Here is a 14362-nt window from a genome sequence, read left to right on the forward strand (position 1 = left end):
TAGCAGACAGATAGAGAAGCAGCGTGGCTCAGTGGAAAGAGCATGGGCTTTGAAGTCAGAGGTCGTGGGTTTGAATCCCGGCTCGGCCACTTGTCAGCTGTGTGACTGTGGGCAAGTCACTTCACTTCTCTGGGCCTCAGTTCCCTCATCTATAAAATGGGGATGAAGACTGTGAGCCCCACGTGGGACAACCTGATTCCCCTGTGTCTACCCCAGCGCTTAGAACAGTGCTCTGCACATAGTAAGCGCTTAACAAATACCAACATTATTAAATGGTGGAGCCGGGATTAGAACCCACGTCCTCTGACTCCCAAGCCTGTGCTCTTTCCACTAAGCCACGCTGCTTCTCACTTGCTGCTAGTGTCTCATCATAACTCTAGTATTTCCATCTCCAAGTATAAGGTTTGTGGAAATGATTAGTCACAGTAGTCTGCCATATATTCCTGGAGCTTTAGGTGAATTCTAGAGTGTCCTAAATCTCTCCGTTGGCTAAAAGATGTATTCCTTATAACTCCATGAGTTATTCTTTAGACGAACATCATGCACCTCTGTCGCTGTCCTACGCTCCGTTCTTTCCGGAGCCGATCAATTCCCAGAAAAGGGAACCTAGAGAAGTGCTGTATTGTATTCTACCAAGTGCTTAGTACAGTACTCTGCACACGGTAAGTGCTCAATGAATAAGATTGAACAAATAAAATACTTCTCCCTTTATAATTTTGGGTTGCAGCTAGTTTTCTTTTGCCTTATTTTAGTTTCTGTATCTGCAAAGTAGCATTAAATATTGTTCTCTACATTTGCCCATGGGAACTTTCTTTGAATTTAACATAGTTAAGAGAAGAAGCAAAAACAAACAGAAGAAAACCTATGTCCTTTATTTTTTGGATCGAATACTGCATACTAGGAAAACTATTTGGTAAAAAATTGAGAAAAAAAAGTAGGGTGTAATATGACAAAAGCATGTGGAAATCTAAAATTCTATTAAATTCTTATTGGAAATGGTAATTTACTGTTATGATTGCTACCACAATTTTTATAGTTATAATGGAAGGGAGCATTTTCCTCTTATTTTGGAAGTGTGTTAATGTTTTCAGATCATTAGGATTACATTACCTTTTCTGGGAATATCAAGACATTCGATATTCTCCAATAATTCAGCTGAGAATTTTGCTACCTTTTGTACCATTCAGAGAAAATATGTTAGTTATCATACGTGCATTAGTAATAGCGGCATATTCTCCACCTCTTTGGTAGAAAGTAAATGCAAATCTCAAATAGAATTTACAACGTTTTCTTTGCTATTCTATTATCTTAATGACATTTGTTAAATGCCTACTACTATGTGCCAGGCTCTGTACAAAGCCCTGGGGCAGATACAACATAATCAGGTTGGACGCAGTCCATGTCCCACATGGGGCTCACAGCCTTAATCCCCATTTTACAGATGAGGGAATTGAGGCACAGAGAATTTAAGTGACTGACCCAAGGTCATACAGCAGACAAGTGGCAGATGCAGGATTAATAATAATAATAATAATGTTGGTATTTGTTAAGTGCTTACTAGGTGCAGAGCACTGTTCTAAGCGCTGGGGCAGATACAGGGTAATCAGGTTGCCCCACGTGAGGCTCACAGTTAATCTCCATTTTACAGATGAGGGAACTGAGGCCCAGAGAAGTGAAGTGACTCGCCCACGGTCCCACAGCTGACGAGCGGCAGAGCCTGGATTCGAACCCATGACCTCTGACTCCCAAGCCCGGGCTCTTTCCACTGAGCCACGCTGCTTCTCTGGATTGGATTAGATTAGGATTAGAACCCAAGCCCTCTGACTCCCAAATCCATACTCGTTCCACAAGACCATGATGCGTCCCAATTAAATATGACCTTGAAGATATGTATTATGTATATGTTTATGTTGAAAAATAGAGATGCCTATGTTTTTCTAGCCCTTATTTTCCAGGGACACAGTTAGCCTGAACCTGTTGAGAGTAAGCGTCACTGGGAGAAAAAATACTTTCATCTTCCCATTATATGAAGCTTCGGACCAGCCCATTCTGATTTCTTTAGTTTCTAGCTAATTTCTCTATACATTTTTTTCAAGTTAGCAACTACTACTGATTAATGATTCAAATTATTTTCTTTTGAATGAGTTAAGGAACTTGAGCAAATTAACTCATTCATCTTTGCAAACTTTTCCTTATTCTGCACAATAGTGCGTGTACATTAATTCTCGCAATATTCTAATGAATTGATCTCATTTTGGTTCTCATTTTATTAATCGGACATAGGAGGCACAGAGAAAGGAAGTGCCTAACAGAAGATTCTTCGGCAAGTCAGTGTGGAACCCAGAACAACATTTTGAATAATACTGCATTTTTTCCTACCACAAAAGAGTTTTGAAGATATCACCTTCCAGCAGGTTGGAGATTAAGGAAGACGATTATTCAGTAATGAGTATCCAGGAAACCCAAATTAGGGAGAGCTGAATAATTCATAATTACAGCATTTATTAAGGAGTTAATAATAGTAATTGTAGCATTTAAGTGCTTACTCTGTGCCTGGCACTGTAGTAAGCGCTGGGGTGATGTAAGCAGTTTGGGTTGGACACAGACCCTGTCTCACGTGGGGCTCACAGTCTCAATCCCCGTTTTACAGATGAGGTAACTGAGGCCCAGAGAAGTGAAATGACTTGTCACACAGCTGACAAGTGGCAGAGTCAGGATTGGAACCCATGGCCTTCTGACTCCAGGGCTTGTGATATATCCACTAAGCCATGCTGCTTTAGCTATATAACCTCGGGAAAGTCACTTAACTTCTTTGCAACTCAGATACTTCATCCAGAAATGGGGACAAGATATGTATTCTCCCTCCCTTTTATACCGTGAACCCAATTTGCAATAGGAATTGTATCCAATCTGCGTATGTTGTGTCAACCTTAGTACTCAGTACAGTGTTGACACTTAGAGAGTGCTTACCAGATGCCATGTGCTAAGAACTGGAAAAGATTCAAGGTTATCAGATTGGACACAGTCTCCCTCCCGTGCTGTCCTCACAGCTCATTCGTTCATTCAGTGGTATTTATTGAGCACTTACTGTGTGCAGAGCTTGGGATAAACAGGCACATTTCCTGCCCACAGTGAACTTACACTCTATCTCACCTTTACAATATCGCCAAGATCCGCCCTTTCCTCTCCACCCAAACGGTTACCTTACCGTTACGGGCTCTCGTTATATCCCGGCTAGACTACTGTGTCAGCCTTCTCTCCGACCTCCCTTCCTCCTCTCTCGCCCCGCTCCGGTCTATTCTTCACTCCGCCGCCCGGCTCATCTTCCCGCAGAAACGATCTGGGCCTGTCACTCCCCTTCTTAAACAACTCCAGTGGTTGCCCATCGACCTCCGCTCCAAACAAAAACTCCTCACTCTAGGCTTCGAGGCTCTCCGTCACCTCGCCCCTTCCTACCTCTCCTCCCTTCTCTCTTTCTACTGCCCACCCCGCATGCTCCGCTCCTCCGCCGCCCGCCTCCTCGCCGTCCCTCGGTCTCGCCCGTCCCGCCGTCGACCCCCGGGCCGCGTCCTCCCGCGGTCCCGGAACGCCCTCCCTCCTCACCTCCGCCAAACTGATTCTCTTCCCCTCTTCGAAACCCTACTTAAAACTCACCTCCTCCAAGAGGCCTTCCCACACTGAGCTCCTCTTCTCCCTCTACTCCCTCTACCACCCCACCTTCACCTCTCCGCAGCTTAACCCTCTTTTCCCCCCCATCTCCCTCCGCTCCTCCCCCTCTCCCTTCCCCTCCCCTCGGCACCGTACTCGTCCGCTCGACAGTATATATTTTCATCACCCTATTTATTTTGTTAACGAAATGTACATCGCCTCGATTCTATTTAGTCGCCATCGGTCTTTACGAGATGTTCTTCCCCTCGACTCTATTTATCGCCATCGTTCTCGTCCGTCCGTCTCCCCCATTAGACCGTGAGCCCGTCAGACGGCAGGGACCGTCTCTATCTTTTGCCGACTTGTTCATTCCAAGCGCTTAGTACAGTGCTCTGCACAGAGTAAGCGCTCAATAAATACTATTGAATGAATATTGAATGACTCTCATTCCCATTTTGCAATGGAGAAACTGAAGCACAGAGTAGTTAAGTGACTTGCCCAAAGTCCCACAGCAGCTAGTGGCAGTCGCGACTCAAACCTGGGCCTCTTGTCTCCCGTGCCCTTTCCACTTGTCTATGCCCTTTCTAGATGTTTTAGGATAGCTGTGGCAGAGAAAAACTTTAAACCAACTCCTCCTTGCACTTGGTTTGCCCTGGTCTGCCCGCCGGCTGTCTTGGTGAAGGTTTCGTCTCTTTCTGACTTCGTGCTTTCTTGTAGGGAAAACAAATCTCCAATCCCTGTTGATCACGGCACTGGTAATAGCTGTATACACGACCCAATTCTGATAACAATCGACATATTCCGTGTTTCCTCCCACCGAACGTATTCCTGACCTCTGATCCAATACCTTAGGCACTGCTGCGAGGTGTCTCGTCGAAATGAATAATTTGCAAATTTCATTCAGCGTCCCCCAAACTTGAATTGCTTTTGACTTAAAGGGCAAAGAGATAACACGCTTCTTTTACTTTCCCCCACAGTGTTTACGGTTGTCCTTTGGCCAAGAAAAGAAAAACACAAGAGAAGCAGCCCCAAGAGCCCGCTCCCAAAAGGAAACCATTTGTGGTGAAAGCAGACAACTCCTCCGTGGATGAATGTTACGACACAGATGGAACGGAGGAGATGGACGAAAAGGAGGAAGAGGAGGAGGAGGAGGAGGACTATTCGGATGAGGAGCAAGGGGACGAGGACGAGGATGACGAAGAGATTGATCGAGAGGACGAGGAGATTGAAGAGGAGGAAGAAGATGATGAAGAGGAAGGAGAGGATGTGGAGGATGAGGAGGAAGAGGAAGAGGAGGAGGAGGAGGAAGAGGAGGAGGAGGAGGAAGAAGAAGAAGAAGATGAAGAAGAAGAAGAAGAACATGGTAATCTTTAAAATATTAGTAAAGTAGTGAAAGTCTGTTTGCGGGACTTTGATTTAATGAGAGTCTCCTTTCTTTTCTCTCCTGAAAAATGAAGCCTCTACATTCTTTTACACTTTCTATTACTGACTGTCTTCCAAATATTTTTGTAGGTCTTATAGTTTCTTTCAGGCAAATGAATGCCGCAGTAGATAGGGGTTTGCCGCAACATGCAATGTGTAGTTTAGAACACCTTAAATAAGATGAAAAAATTTAAGTTGGCATAGCAAGATGTAAAGTAAATTTGAATTTTCTCGGATACCTTCTCAATTTTGTAAAAGATGCAGTTTTGGGGAATTATCTGACCGTAAAAAATGGATATTAGCCCTTCACACATCTCCTTATTTGAAGTCTGAGTTCCAAACAGTTGATATGCTTTTTGGTGTAGATGCCTAACTTAGGTGTAACTTAGGTGAACTCAGAATGAAGATTAACATTAATGAGACGAATTCAATAGCTCTTTTAAAACATTTCATTCCCACTTTAAAGAATCGTATTCTGAGTCGCTAGAGTCCCTTTCCTTAAAGCAGTGTAAACACATAATGAAACCTTCGCCATGCTGTAGTTGGCTTATTCAAGGAACCCAATGTCAATGAAGTGACACGTTATTCTTGCTTCCACTTAGCACAAGTGGGTAAAATGGTTCAGGAAATCTTTTGTTCATGCAGGCTTCTTTTTTTTTTTTTGCCGAAGATTTGCCTTGAGCTTTGTGTGAGGTGCCTAGGTACAGAGCGTTTCCTCATTCTCTTGAAATTTGCTTAGTGAAAATTCAAAAACATCATTAGAATGAATGAGGGAAACAATTATGCCCAGGGTTGAACGTTTTTGGGGAGTTTGACGGAGAGTTGGTGCTGTTTCTTACTCCAGAAGATTGCTGTTTTGGAGTTGTGGGGAGAGCGGAAGATAGGCCTTGTGAGGCCAGTGTTGTCAATCCCCATTAGAGGAGCGGGAAGTCCGTGATCATCACTTCTCCGGAACAGGGACGCTTTTACTCCCTGATTTTCCCGCTTAGATTGTCTTGGCTGAAAATCATTATAGAAGTGTTGGGTAGTGATGGAAAACAGTGAACCAACATTATTTTCTAAAATCGTGGTAACAAAACAAACTAATTCTCCCAGCAATCTGTGACAGATTTTAGGCAATTAACTTCATAGAGCATGATGTTGAGGCGTTATAATCTAGCATCGGGAAGTTGCATATGTATTCAATATCCTAGTCAGTATCCTTAGGGGATTTTCTTTTCTGACCAACTAGGCTGCACAGCAAGGTAAAATAGAGAGAAGGAACACAATTATCTCTAGAAAACAAAAGTGCCTCAGCAAGGCTTTTTCTAAAACGGTTCAATGTCAAGAGAAGGAGAGCAGGTAGAGACGTGCCTTGTCAATCAATATTATTTTTTGAGTCCCTAGTGGATGCAGAGACTGTACTAAGCACTTGGGAGAGTACAGTTGCGTGAGAAGACATGATCACTAAACTCAAGGAGTTGACAGTCTAAGAACTGAAGATGAGAGTTTACTAAAATAAATATAGAAATATTTGGTTTGCAGACATACAGCAAATGATTTCAGAATATGATCTAGCTGTACTGTTTTAGGCGATGCCATTGATTGTCAAAGCTACCTAATGATCCACGCATTCATCATGGCTAACTGTATGGTTGATGTGAGGTACAATTCTCTAATTTAGATTTGAAGTTTGAGCATCTAAGGGAGGAGAACAGAGATTAATACCTCCTACAAAAAAAAAAGAGAGATTACAAACCTTTGCGTTTCCTTTGGCCAAAGGCCCCCGTGATCCTTTCCTTTTGCTGTTTATTTTCCAGATTTCAATCTTCAACTTGTATTGCTTTCTGCAATCTTAGTGAACCCTAAAGTTGAAGGATGTAAAGCGATATGAGGGAATGTTGGGAAGGAATACATAAAAGGCTTTTTAAGTGGCCTGTAGTATTTATTGAAGAAAGTCCTGAAATGTCACCCTGAACATGTGGGGTTTTATGTAATTTTAGCATTTGTTCAATTCTGACTATTCATCCTCCTCCCATGAGTCGAAAACTTATAGTCGTTCCTTTGCTAGCTAGGAAAATTCCATTCATTCATTCATTCATTCAGTCAGTCAGTCGTATTTGTTGAGCCCGTACTGTGTGCAGAGCACTGTACTAAGCGCTTGAAAAGTACAATTCAGGACCAAATAGAGACAATCCCTACCCCACGGGCTCACAGTCTAGAAGGAGGGAGACAGACAACGAAACGAAACTAGTGGACAGGCAACAATAGCATCAATATAAATAAATAGAATTATAGATATATACACATCATTAATAAAATAAACAAAATATTAAATATGTACATATATACACAAGTGCTGTGGGGCGGGGAGGGGGGTAGAGTGGAGGGAGGGAGTAGGGGTGATGGAGAGGGGAGGAGGAGCAGAGGAACGGGGGGGCTCAGTCTGGGAAGGGCTCAGGCCACAGTTGAGCAAACTGCAATAGCATGACAACAAACAGATGCACACCGCAAAACTAAAACCAGAGTCTAGACAACTTCCAAATCATTGGAAGAAAAAAGATTTGATAGAACACCACCACATAAACCTTCTTAGTATACTGCGAAGCATCAATTAAGAGCCAAGGTCATTGTGAAGATGAGAGTTCAAGAGCTGACTCCTGTCTCAATAAATGATCCATTGTTCTAAACCTAATCTTTAAATTCCCCTCTAACATCTCTCCCCCACAAAAGTGCCCTCTTTAACCTTCCATTAAATGCTCTGAATCTCTTTGGCGAAGGAGTTCACGGCCGCTCAGAAGAGCTTGCCAACATTGAAAGGACTTTGAGAGAGTTAAGCAATCTACTGCTATTATAGGAAGACAAATCCTTCCAATTTACCTCCTGTAGCCAAAAAAAAAAAGGAAGACATGCGGGTTGCCCTTTCATGATAACCTATCCCCTGTCTCATATTCCCCAAGGGAAATCAGTCATTTAGGGAGAGCTTCTCACCACATAGTTATGGCCGCAAATTCTCTGGAGTGAAGCACCAAAAGGCACTTGGGATTTTCAAGGCAAACAGGTCTCTCCTCTTCTTCTGAGAAGAGATAGCCGGTTTCCAGAGGCTGTTTCACAAAGCTTTTCTGTTAAAGAGAGAAAACTCCATTGGAGGTTTCTCCAAGAACAGAAATTCCAAGGAATCATGTAGTCAGTATCATACGAAGGCATTCAATATGGCTCGTCCTCCAGGTATTTCGTATCCCCTCAGGGTCAGGAGGAGGCAGATTGGCCCAAGAAAAAGGGAAGCAGAATCTGTCCACTGATCAGATAACCATTGCACACGGTCAGCCGACTGGACGTTGATTTAACTGACTGAAATGGGACTGTCCATGCATAGATCTGTCTCTCAGTCCTTTCTCTTCATATCCCAAATATGCACTCCGTGTTAGAACGGTCTGTAGGGGGAATCACTACATTTTTCTGTTGCTATTTGGAATCATATTCCCTAGTACTACTTTTTACTGTTGGTAAGAGCATCTTTATCTCCAAAGGAAAATATGTAAGGTTTTTATAGATCACAGAAGAACTCAGAGAAGATGCCTCAGCAAATCTTCACCGGATGGCATTGACATTTCTGATCCCTGGGAAAAGATGAATTTTCTCTGTGACGTAGCTCATTGGAGGATATGAGCCACTGGGTCTTAAGACCCCCTTTCGTCTTTCTTGTTTAACACCGGTAGTGACATTTATCCTCGGGTTGCCGTCCTGGACTTCCTTCTCAGCCTTCTGGTGCTTGTTTGTCTTATAATAGTAATAATGTTGGTATTTGTTAAGTGCTTACTATGTGCCGAGCACTGTTCTAAGCGCTGGGGTAGACATAGGGGAATCAGGTTGTCCCACGTGGGGCTCACAGTCTTGATCCCCATTTTACAGATGAGGGAACTGAGGCACAGAGAAGTTAAGTGACTTGCCCACCGTCACACAGCCGACAAGTGGCAGAGCTGGGATTTGAACTCATGAGCCCTGACTCCAAAGCCCGTGCTCTTTCCACTGAGCCACGCTGCTTCTCAGTAATTGTATTACTATAGGTAATAGTAATTATGGTATTTGTTAGGCGCTTACTATGTGACAAGCACTGTTCTAAGTGATGGGTTAGATACAGGCTAATCAAGATGTCCCAAGTGGGGGGTACAGGCTTAATCCCCATTTTACAGATGAGGGAACTGAAGCACAGAGAAGTGGCTTGCCCAAGGTCACACAGCAGACAGGTGGCGGAGCTGGGATTGGAACCTACGACTTCTGACTCCCAAGCCCATTCCCTTTCACGAAGCCACGCTGCTTCCAATGGAGGGTCAAACACAAGTATCAATTCAGAGAGAAAGGAAAAGACTATCCTCAGGGACTTTTGTAGATCCCTGCTTGTGTGTACAAACACACACACATAGACGAACATACACACACTCAGGCAATAAAGGGCATTTTCAAATAACATCAGTTGAAAGAGGAAGCCGGGACTTCGCAAGAGATTGCAGCTGGACATATCAAGCAGTAGAGATAGTGGTTGTACCTATCCTGCATCAAGCGAACATTCAAAGAAGAATCTAACCATATTATTTGTAGAGCCCTACTATATGCCAAGCACTGAACTAATAATGTTGGTATTTGTTAAGCGCTTACTATGTGCGGAGCACTGTTCTAAGCGCTGGGGTAGGTACAGGGTCATCAGGTTGTCCCACATGAGGCTCACAGTTAATCCCCATTTTACAGATGAGGTAACTGAGGCACAGAGAAGTGAAGTGACCTGCCCTCAGTCACACAGCTGACAAGTGGGAGAGCCGGGAGTCGAACCCGTGACCTCTGACTCCGAAGCCCAGGCTCTTTCCGTTGAGCGGCGCTGCTTCCCTATTGAACTAGCCAGTACAATAGAAGTGGAAGACGCCACCCCTCCCCCAAGGAGCTTATACTCTTATGGGGAAGATCAATAAGCGTGTAAAGAAGCTGATGGTAATTTACAAACATCAGAACTCTCTTTGCCTTAGGAAGTATTGTGTGAAATGTCTGGTTTCAAATCACTGTGTTCTACTGCTTTGAAGGGAGTTTCCAGACAAAAGCACCTTGTTTAGTTCTTAATGGATTACCCCTATTTAGGTTCCATTCTGCTTTTATCCTTAATGCTCTGTCTAGCTCCTCCTATACCAACAATCGGGAGAGGGGGGAAAAAGAAGAAAAACAATTTAAGGCAGAACAACTCAGCAGTGTTGAAAAGCAACTACTTGGATAAATGCAGCCTCTAAAGGCACTCGCATTTAAAACACTCCGCTTTGAAAATGGAAAAAATTACATTCAGAGGATGTGCATGTAAATGTATTTTGTGGATAATGTGGCTTCTTTTCCATTTTTCTTAGTAGCTGTAAAGGTGGAAAATATTATGATGTGATTTCCCTTGTAAGGACTGAATCAATTAGCAGAGCAATAGGGAAAGAACCTTACTCTTACTATGTGTTTTGGATTTTGCTTTTCATGGGGACGGTCAGCAGTATAGACATAGGCCTGGATCCAAGTTATTAAGCAATAGCCGGTCAGATTTTAACTGATAAAGCCTGCCCATTGTGTTTAGGTTTTAGTAGAGTTGGTTTAATTTAAAATCCAATTTATTTATCCAGAATAATGATCTTCTTATTCCTTTTTATCACTTAAGGTGTTCCAGAATCCAAGCATCCCCTAGTATCGTTCAGTAGAGGTCAGTTGGCAAATATCCTTCAGATATGTTAGTGCATGATGATCTAATCCAAGTGTTATATGCCCCGGGCTTTTATTTGGATGCCTGGTGAATTTTGTTTTATTTGAAAAATCCACCAGCTCTTAGGTGAGACACAATTATCAAAATTCACTCATCCTTAGCAGAAGAGCTTCCTAATTCATTAGTCAGAGATCTTTGCCATTTGTTCTCAGAAATTTGTACATATTATCCTACATTTCTGCCTAGTAATTCTGTACTTCTCCCTTAATTCTCCTGTATTTTAAGAAATTTGGAATGAATTGTTACATAGAATCCAGTGAGTTATAATTCATTTTCATACATCAGCACCTTAAAACAGAACAGGCTTTTAAAATCATCATTAGTCTCTGGCCCGTTGAAGATCTATCATTTAATGCGGACACCATGCTGATTAAAAGGAAAAATGTTGTTTCTTAGAGTGAATATCTATATAGATAGTGTGGTGATTTTGCATCAGTCCACTGATCCGTAATTATGATATCTGTGCCAAGCACCGTACTCAACACTGCGATAGATACAAGATGATCCGATCTGACCTAACCCCTGTCCCGCATAAGGCTTCCAGTTTTAGAGGGAGAGAGAAAAGATATTTCATTCCCATTTTACAGTTGAGGAAACCGAGGCAACTAGGAGGTAACAGACTTGCCCAAGGTCACATAACAGACCTGGGCTCTTTCCATTGGACTGTGCATCTTCCTCAGTTGTATTGTTTGATCACTTTCTCTGGGCAGAGAACTGTCCTGAACTCTTCGGCGAATACAACGAGAGTTAGTCTACACAGTCCCTGACTTCAAGGAGCTTATAATTCAGTAGGGGAAGCAAACACTAAAGTAAATCATGGGTAGGGGCAGATCATGGAGTGAAAAGCTACGTAGAGAAGCGCTACAGGAGGAGACGGGCGAGTACCCAACTGCTTAGGTGATGTGGGATTGCTGAAATGGCAGGCGGTAGGGAGGCAGGGTGGGGAAAAAGAGATTAATCAGGGAAGGCTTCCAGGAGGAGATGCAGTTTCAGAAGGGCCACAGAGATGGAGAGAACAGTGGTCCGTTGGATGGCGAAGGGGATGAAGTTCCGTAAGGAGAATGGCTCCCTTGCAGTCAATCAGTTAATATTTATCGAGCACTTATTGTGTACAGAGAACTGTACTAAGCGTTTGGGAGATTACAATGAAACAGAGTTGCTAGACACCTTCCCTGCCCATAATGTGTTGACAGTCTAGAGGACTCTCTGGGTTACGTTGGTTATACTGTGTTCGGGAGTTCAAAATATATCTAGAAATTTAGTTAATCTCTATTCCTTACTGGTCACCCGATATTGGATCTTCATTTGTGATCAGCTGCATAATTCAAGATTCCAGGCATGGGAGAGAAGCTCCTCGTGTTAAGAGACGCTTTGTACTCCGTTCACTTTACCGATCCTACCATTTCCAGGTTGTTTGCTAAAAAACTAAAATTAAAGGAAAAGTTCTGGAAACTACCATAGTAATAGAGTTCATTTTAATAATTCTGACTGATCTGTTGGAATCTCTAATTTGGTTCTCCAGAGCAATCTATTTTGACACGCGAACCGAACACATGGCTAAAGTCTGTTTCCCAATTGAAAGATGCTTTGATAGAATTAGTCATCTTCAAATATGAACAGATTGTGGTAGTCCATAACCCGCCGTCGACCTCTGGCCCACGTCCTCCCGCTGTCCTGGCATGCCCCCCCCTCCTCATATCTGCCAGACTAACTCTCTTCCCCTCTTCAAAGCCCTACTGAGAGCTCACCTCCTCCAGGAGGCCTTCCCAGACTGAGCTACCTCCTTTCCCTCTGCTCCTCCCCCTCTCCCTTCCCCTCCCTTCAGCACTGTGCTCATTTGTAGATATTTTTAATTACCCTATTTATTTTGTTAACGAGGTGTCCATCCCCTTGATTCTATTTATCGTGATTATGTTGTCTTGTTTTTGTCCGTCTCTCTCCCCCGATTAGACTGTGAGCCCGTCACTGGGCAGGGATTGTCTCTGTCTGTTGCCGAATTGTACGTCCCATGCGCTTAGTCCAGTGCTCTGCACATAGTAAGCGCTCAATAAATACGGACCACCAATCAATCACAGTGCTAAGATCAAAGAAAACAAATGCTGGGAATGAATGTTTGTCATACGTGGGAGACTGGGAGTCTGATTAAGGGAAAATGGGTTGGATAAATCTCTATCACCTGTTTAAGAGTTAACCTGCCATTGACCGATTTTACCAAGATTTTAGGACCATAAATTACGGATGTTAAGGAGCCTTCCGTTTTGTTTGTGTTTCTGTTCAGTGAGCTGTGTTTGAAATATTCGGTATCTATATTTATTGAGGAGTAACTAAGGAAAACGTTTACACCTTCTTAATTTGGATTAGGAGACAAAGGTTTTGATTTAGCAAACTATTACCAGACTAATGTGGATTTCATATCCTTGAACTAAATTGAAGCAAATTTGAAACACTGCTGAAAAAAGAAGGTGGCATTTAATAACAGAAGTCATGGGTACCTTTGCTTAAAACCCTGGGAAAACAATCAGCCTGATTGACAAGATATGATTGATTTATTCCATGGGTTTGTAAGTGTAAGATCCCTATTTTAGAATGGAATGGTCATCATTTCAGATCCCACCTCTTGCTCATGGTTTATTTCCTAGTCTAGCATAGTGCCATTTTGTTGTTATCATTATTACTATTATTAATAATAAAAATAACGATGAGGATTATAATTGCGGGATTCGTTAAGCACTTCCTGTGTGCCAAGCACTGGTACAGATATAAGATTATCAGCTAGGACACAGTCATTTTAACTGACTCCCCAGTCTTCAGAGAAAATAGTTCTGGAAACCGCATGTTACGTATGAGGACAATTTCCTACCTGCCAGTTTAAGGATTAAAATGGGCTACGGACAAAGATAAGGCAATTTTCTTCTTGGAAGCCTGTAAAAATAGAATGAATCCCCGCTTCTCTGGATCACTTTAAGAGGAGGCCGACGTACAAGTACATTGGGTTAGTGCTCTTCACTTCACAGTGCTCTGAGAATTAGAGGTCAGAGCCAGGGCGAGTGATTCCTGGGAGTCTCGGGACATGATAAATAATAATAATAATAATAACGGTATTTGTTAAGTGTGTACTGTGTGCCAAGCACTGTTCTAAGCACTGCGGTAGATGTAAGGTATGCAGGTTGGCCACAGTCCCTGTCCCACCTTGGGCTCACAAGCTTAATCCCCAATTTGCAGATGGGGTAACTGAGGCCCAGAGAAGTGAAGTGACTTGCCCAAGGTGACGCAGCAGACGAGTGACAGAGTCAGGATTAGAACTCATGCCCTCTCACTCCTAAGCCTGGGCTCCTGCCACTAGGCCCCGCTGTTTAATAATGTTGGTATTTGTTAAGCGCTTACTATGTGCAGAGCACTGTTCTAAGCGCTGGGGTAGACACAGGGGAATCAGGTTGTCCCACGTGGGGCTCACAGTCTTAATCCCCATTTTACAGATGAGGGAACTGAGGCACAGAGAAGTTAAGTGACTCGCCCACAGTCACACAGCTGACA

At 43.1% G+C, this 14362-nt stretch overlaps 1 protein-coding gene across 1 annotated transcript in view; it reads left to right on the top strand.

The window, feature by feature from the left end:
* Window positions 1-14362, top strand: part of MYT1L (myelin transcription factor 1 like) — a 569059-nt gene that overhangs the window by 367006 nt on the left and 187691 nt on the right. Inside the window, exon 7 of the mRNA XM_029051295.2 lies at window positions 4626-5011. Within this exon, the coding sequence (XP_028907128.1) occupies window positions 4626-5011 (386 nt within the window). The remainder of the gene's footprint in view (window positions 1-4625; window positions 5012-14362) is intronic.

The sequence above is a fragment of the Ornithorhynchus anatinus genome, chromosome X1, assembly GCF_004115215.2.
Source record: "Ornithorhynchus anatinus isolate Pmale09 chromosome X1, mOrnAna1.pri.v4, whole genome shotgun sequence".
Classification (NCBI taxonomy): domain Eukaryota; kingdom Metazoa; phylum Chordata; class Mammalia; order Monotremata; family Ornithorhynchidae; genus Ornithorhynchus; species Ornithorhynchus anatinus.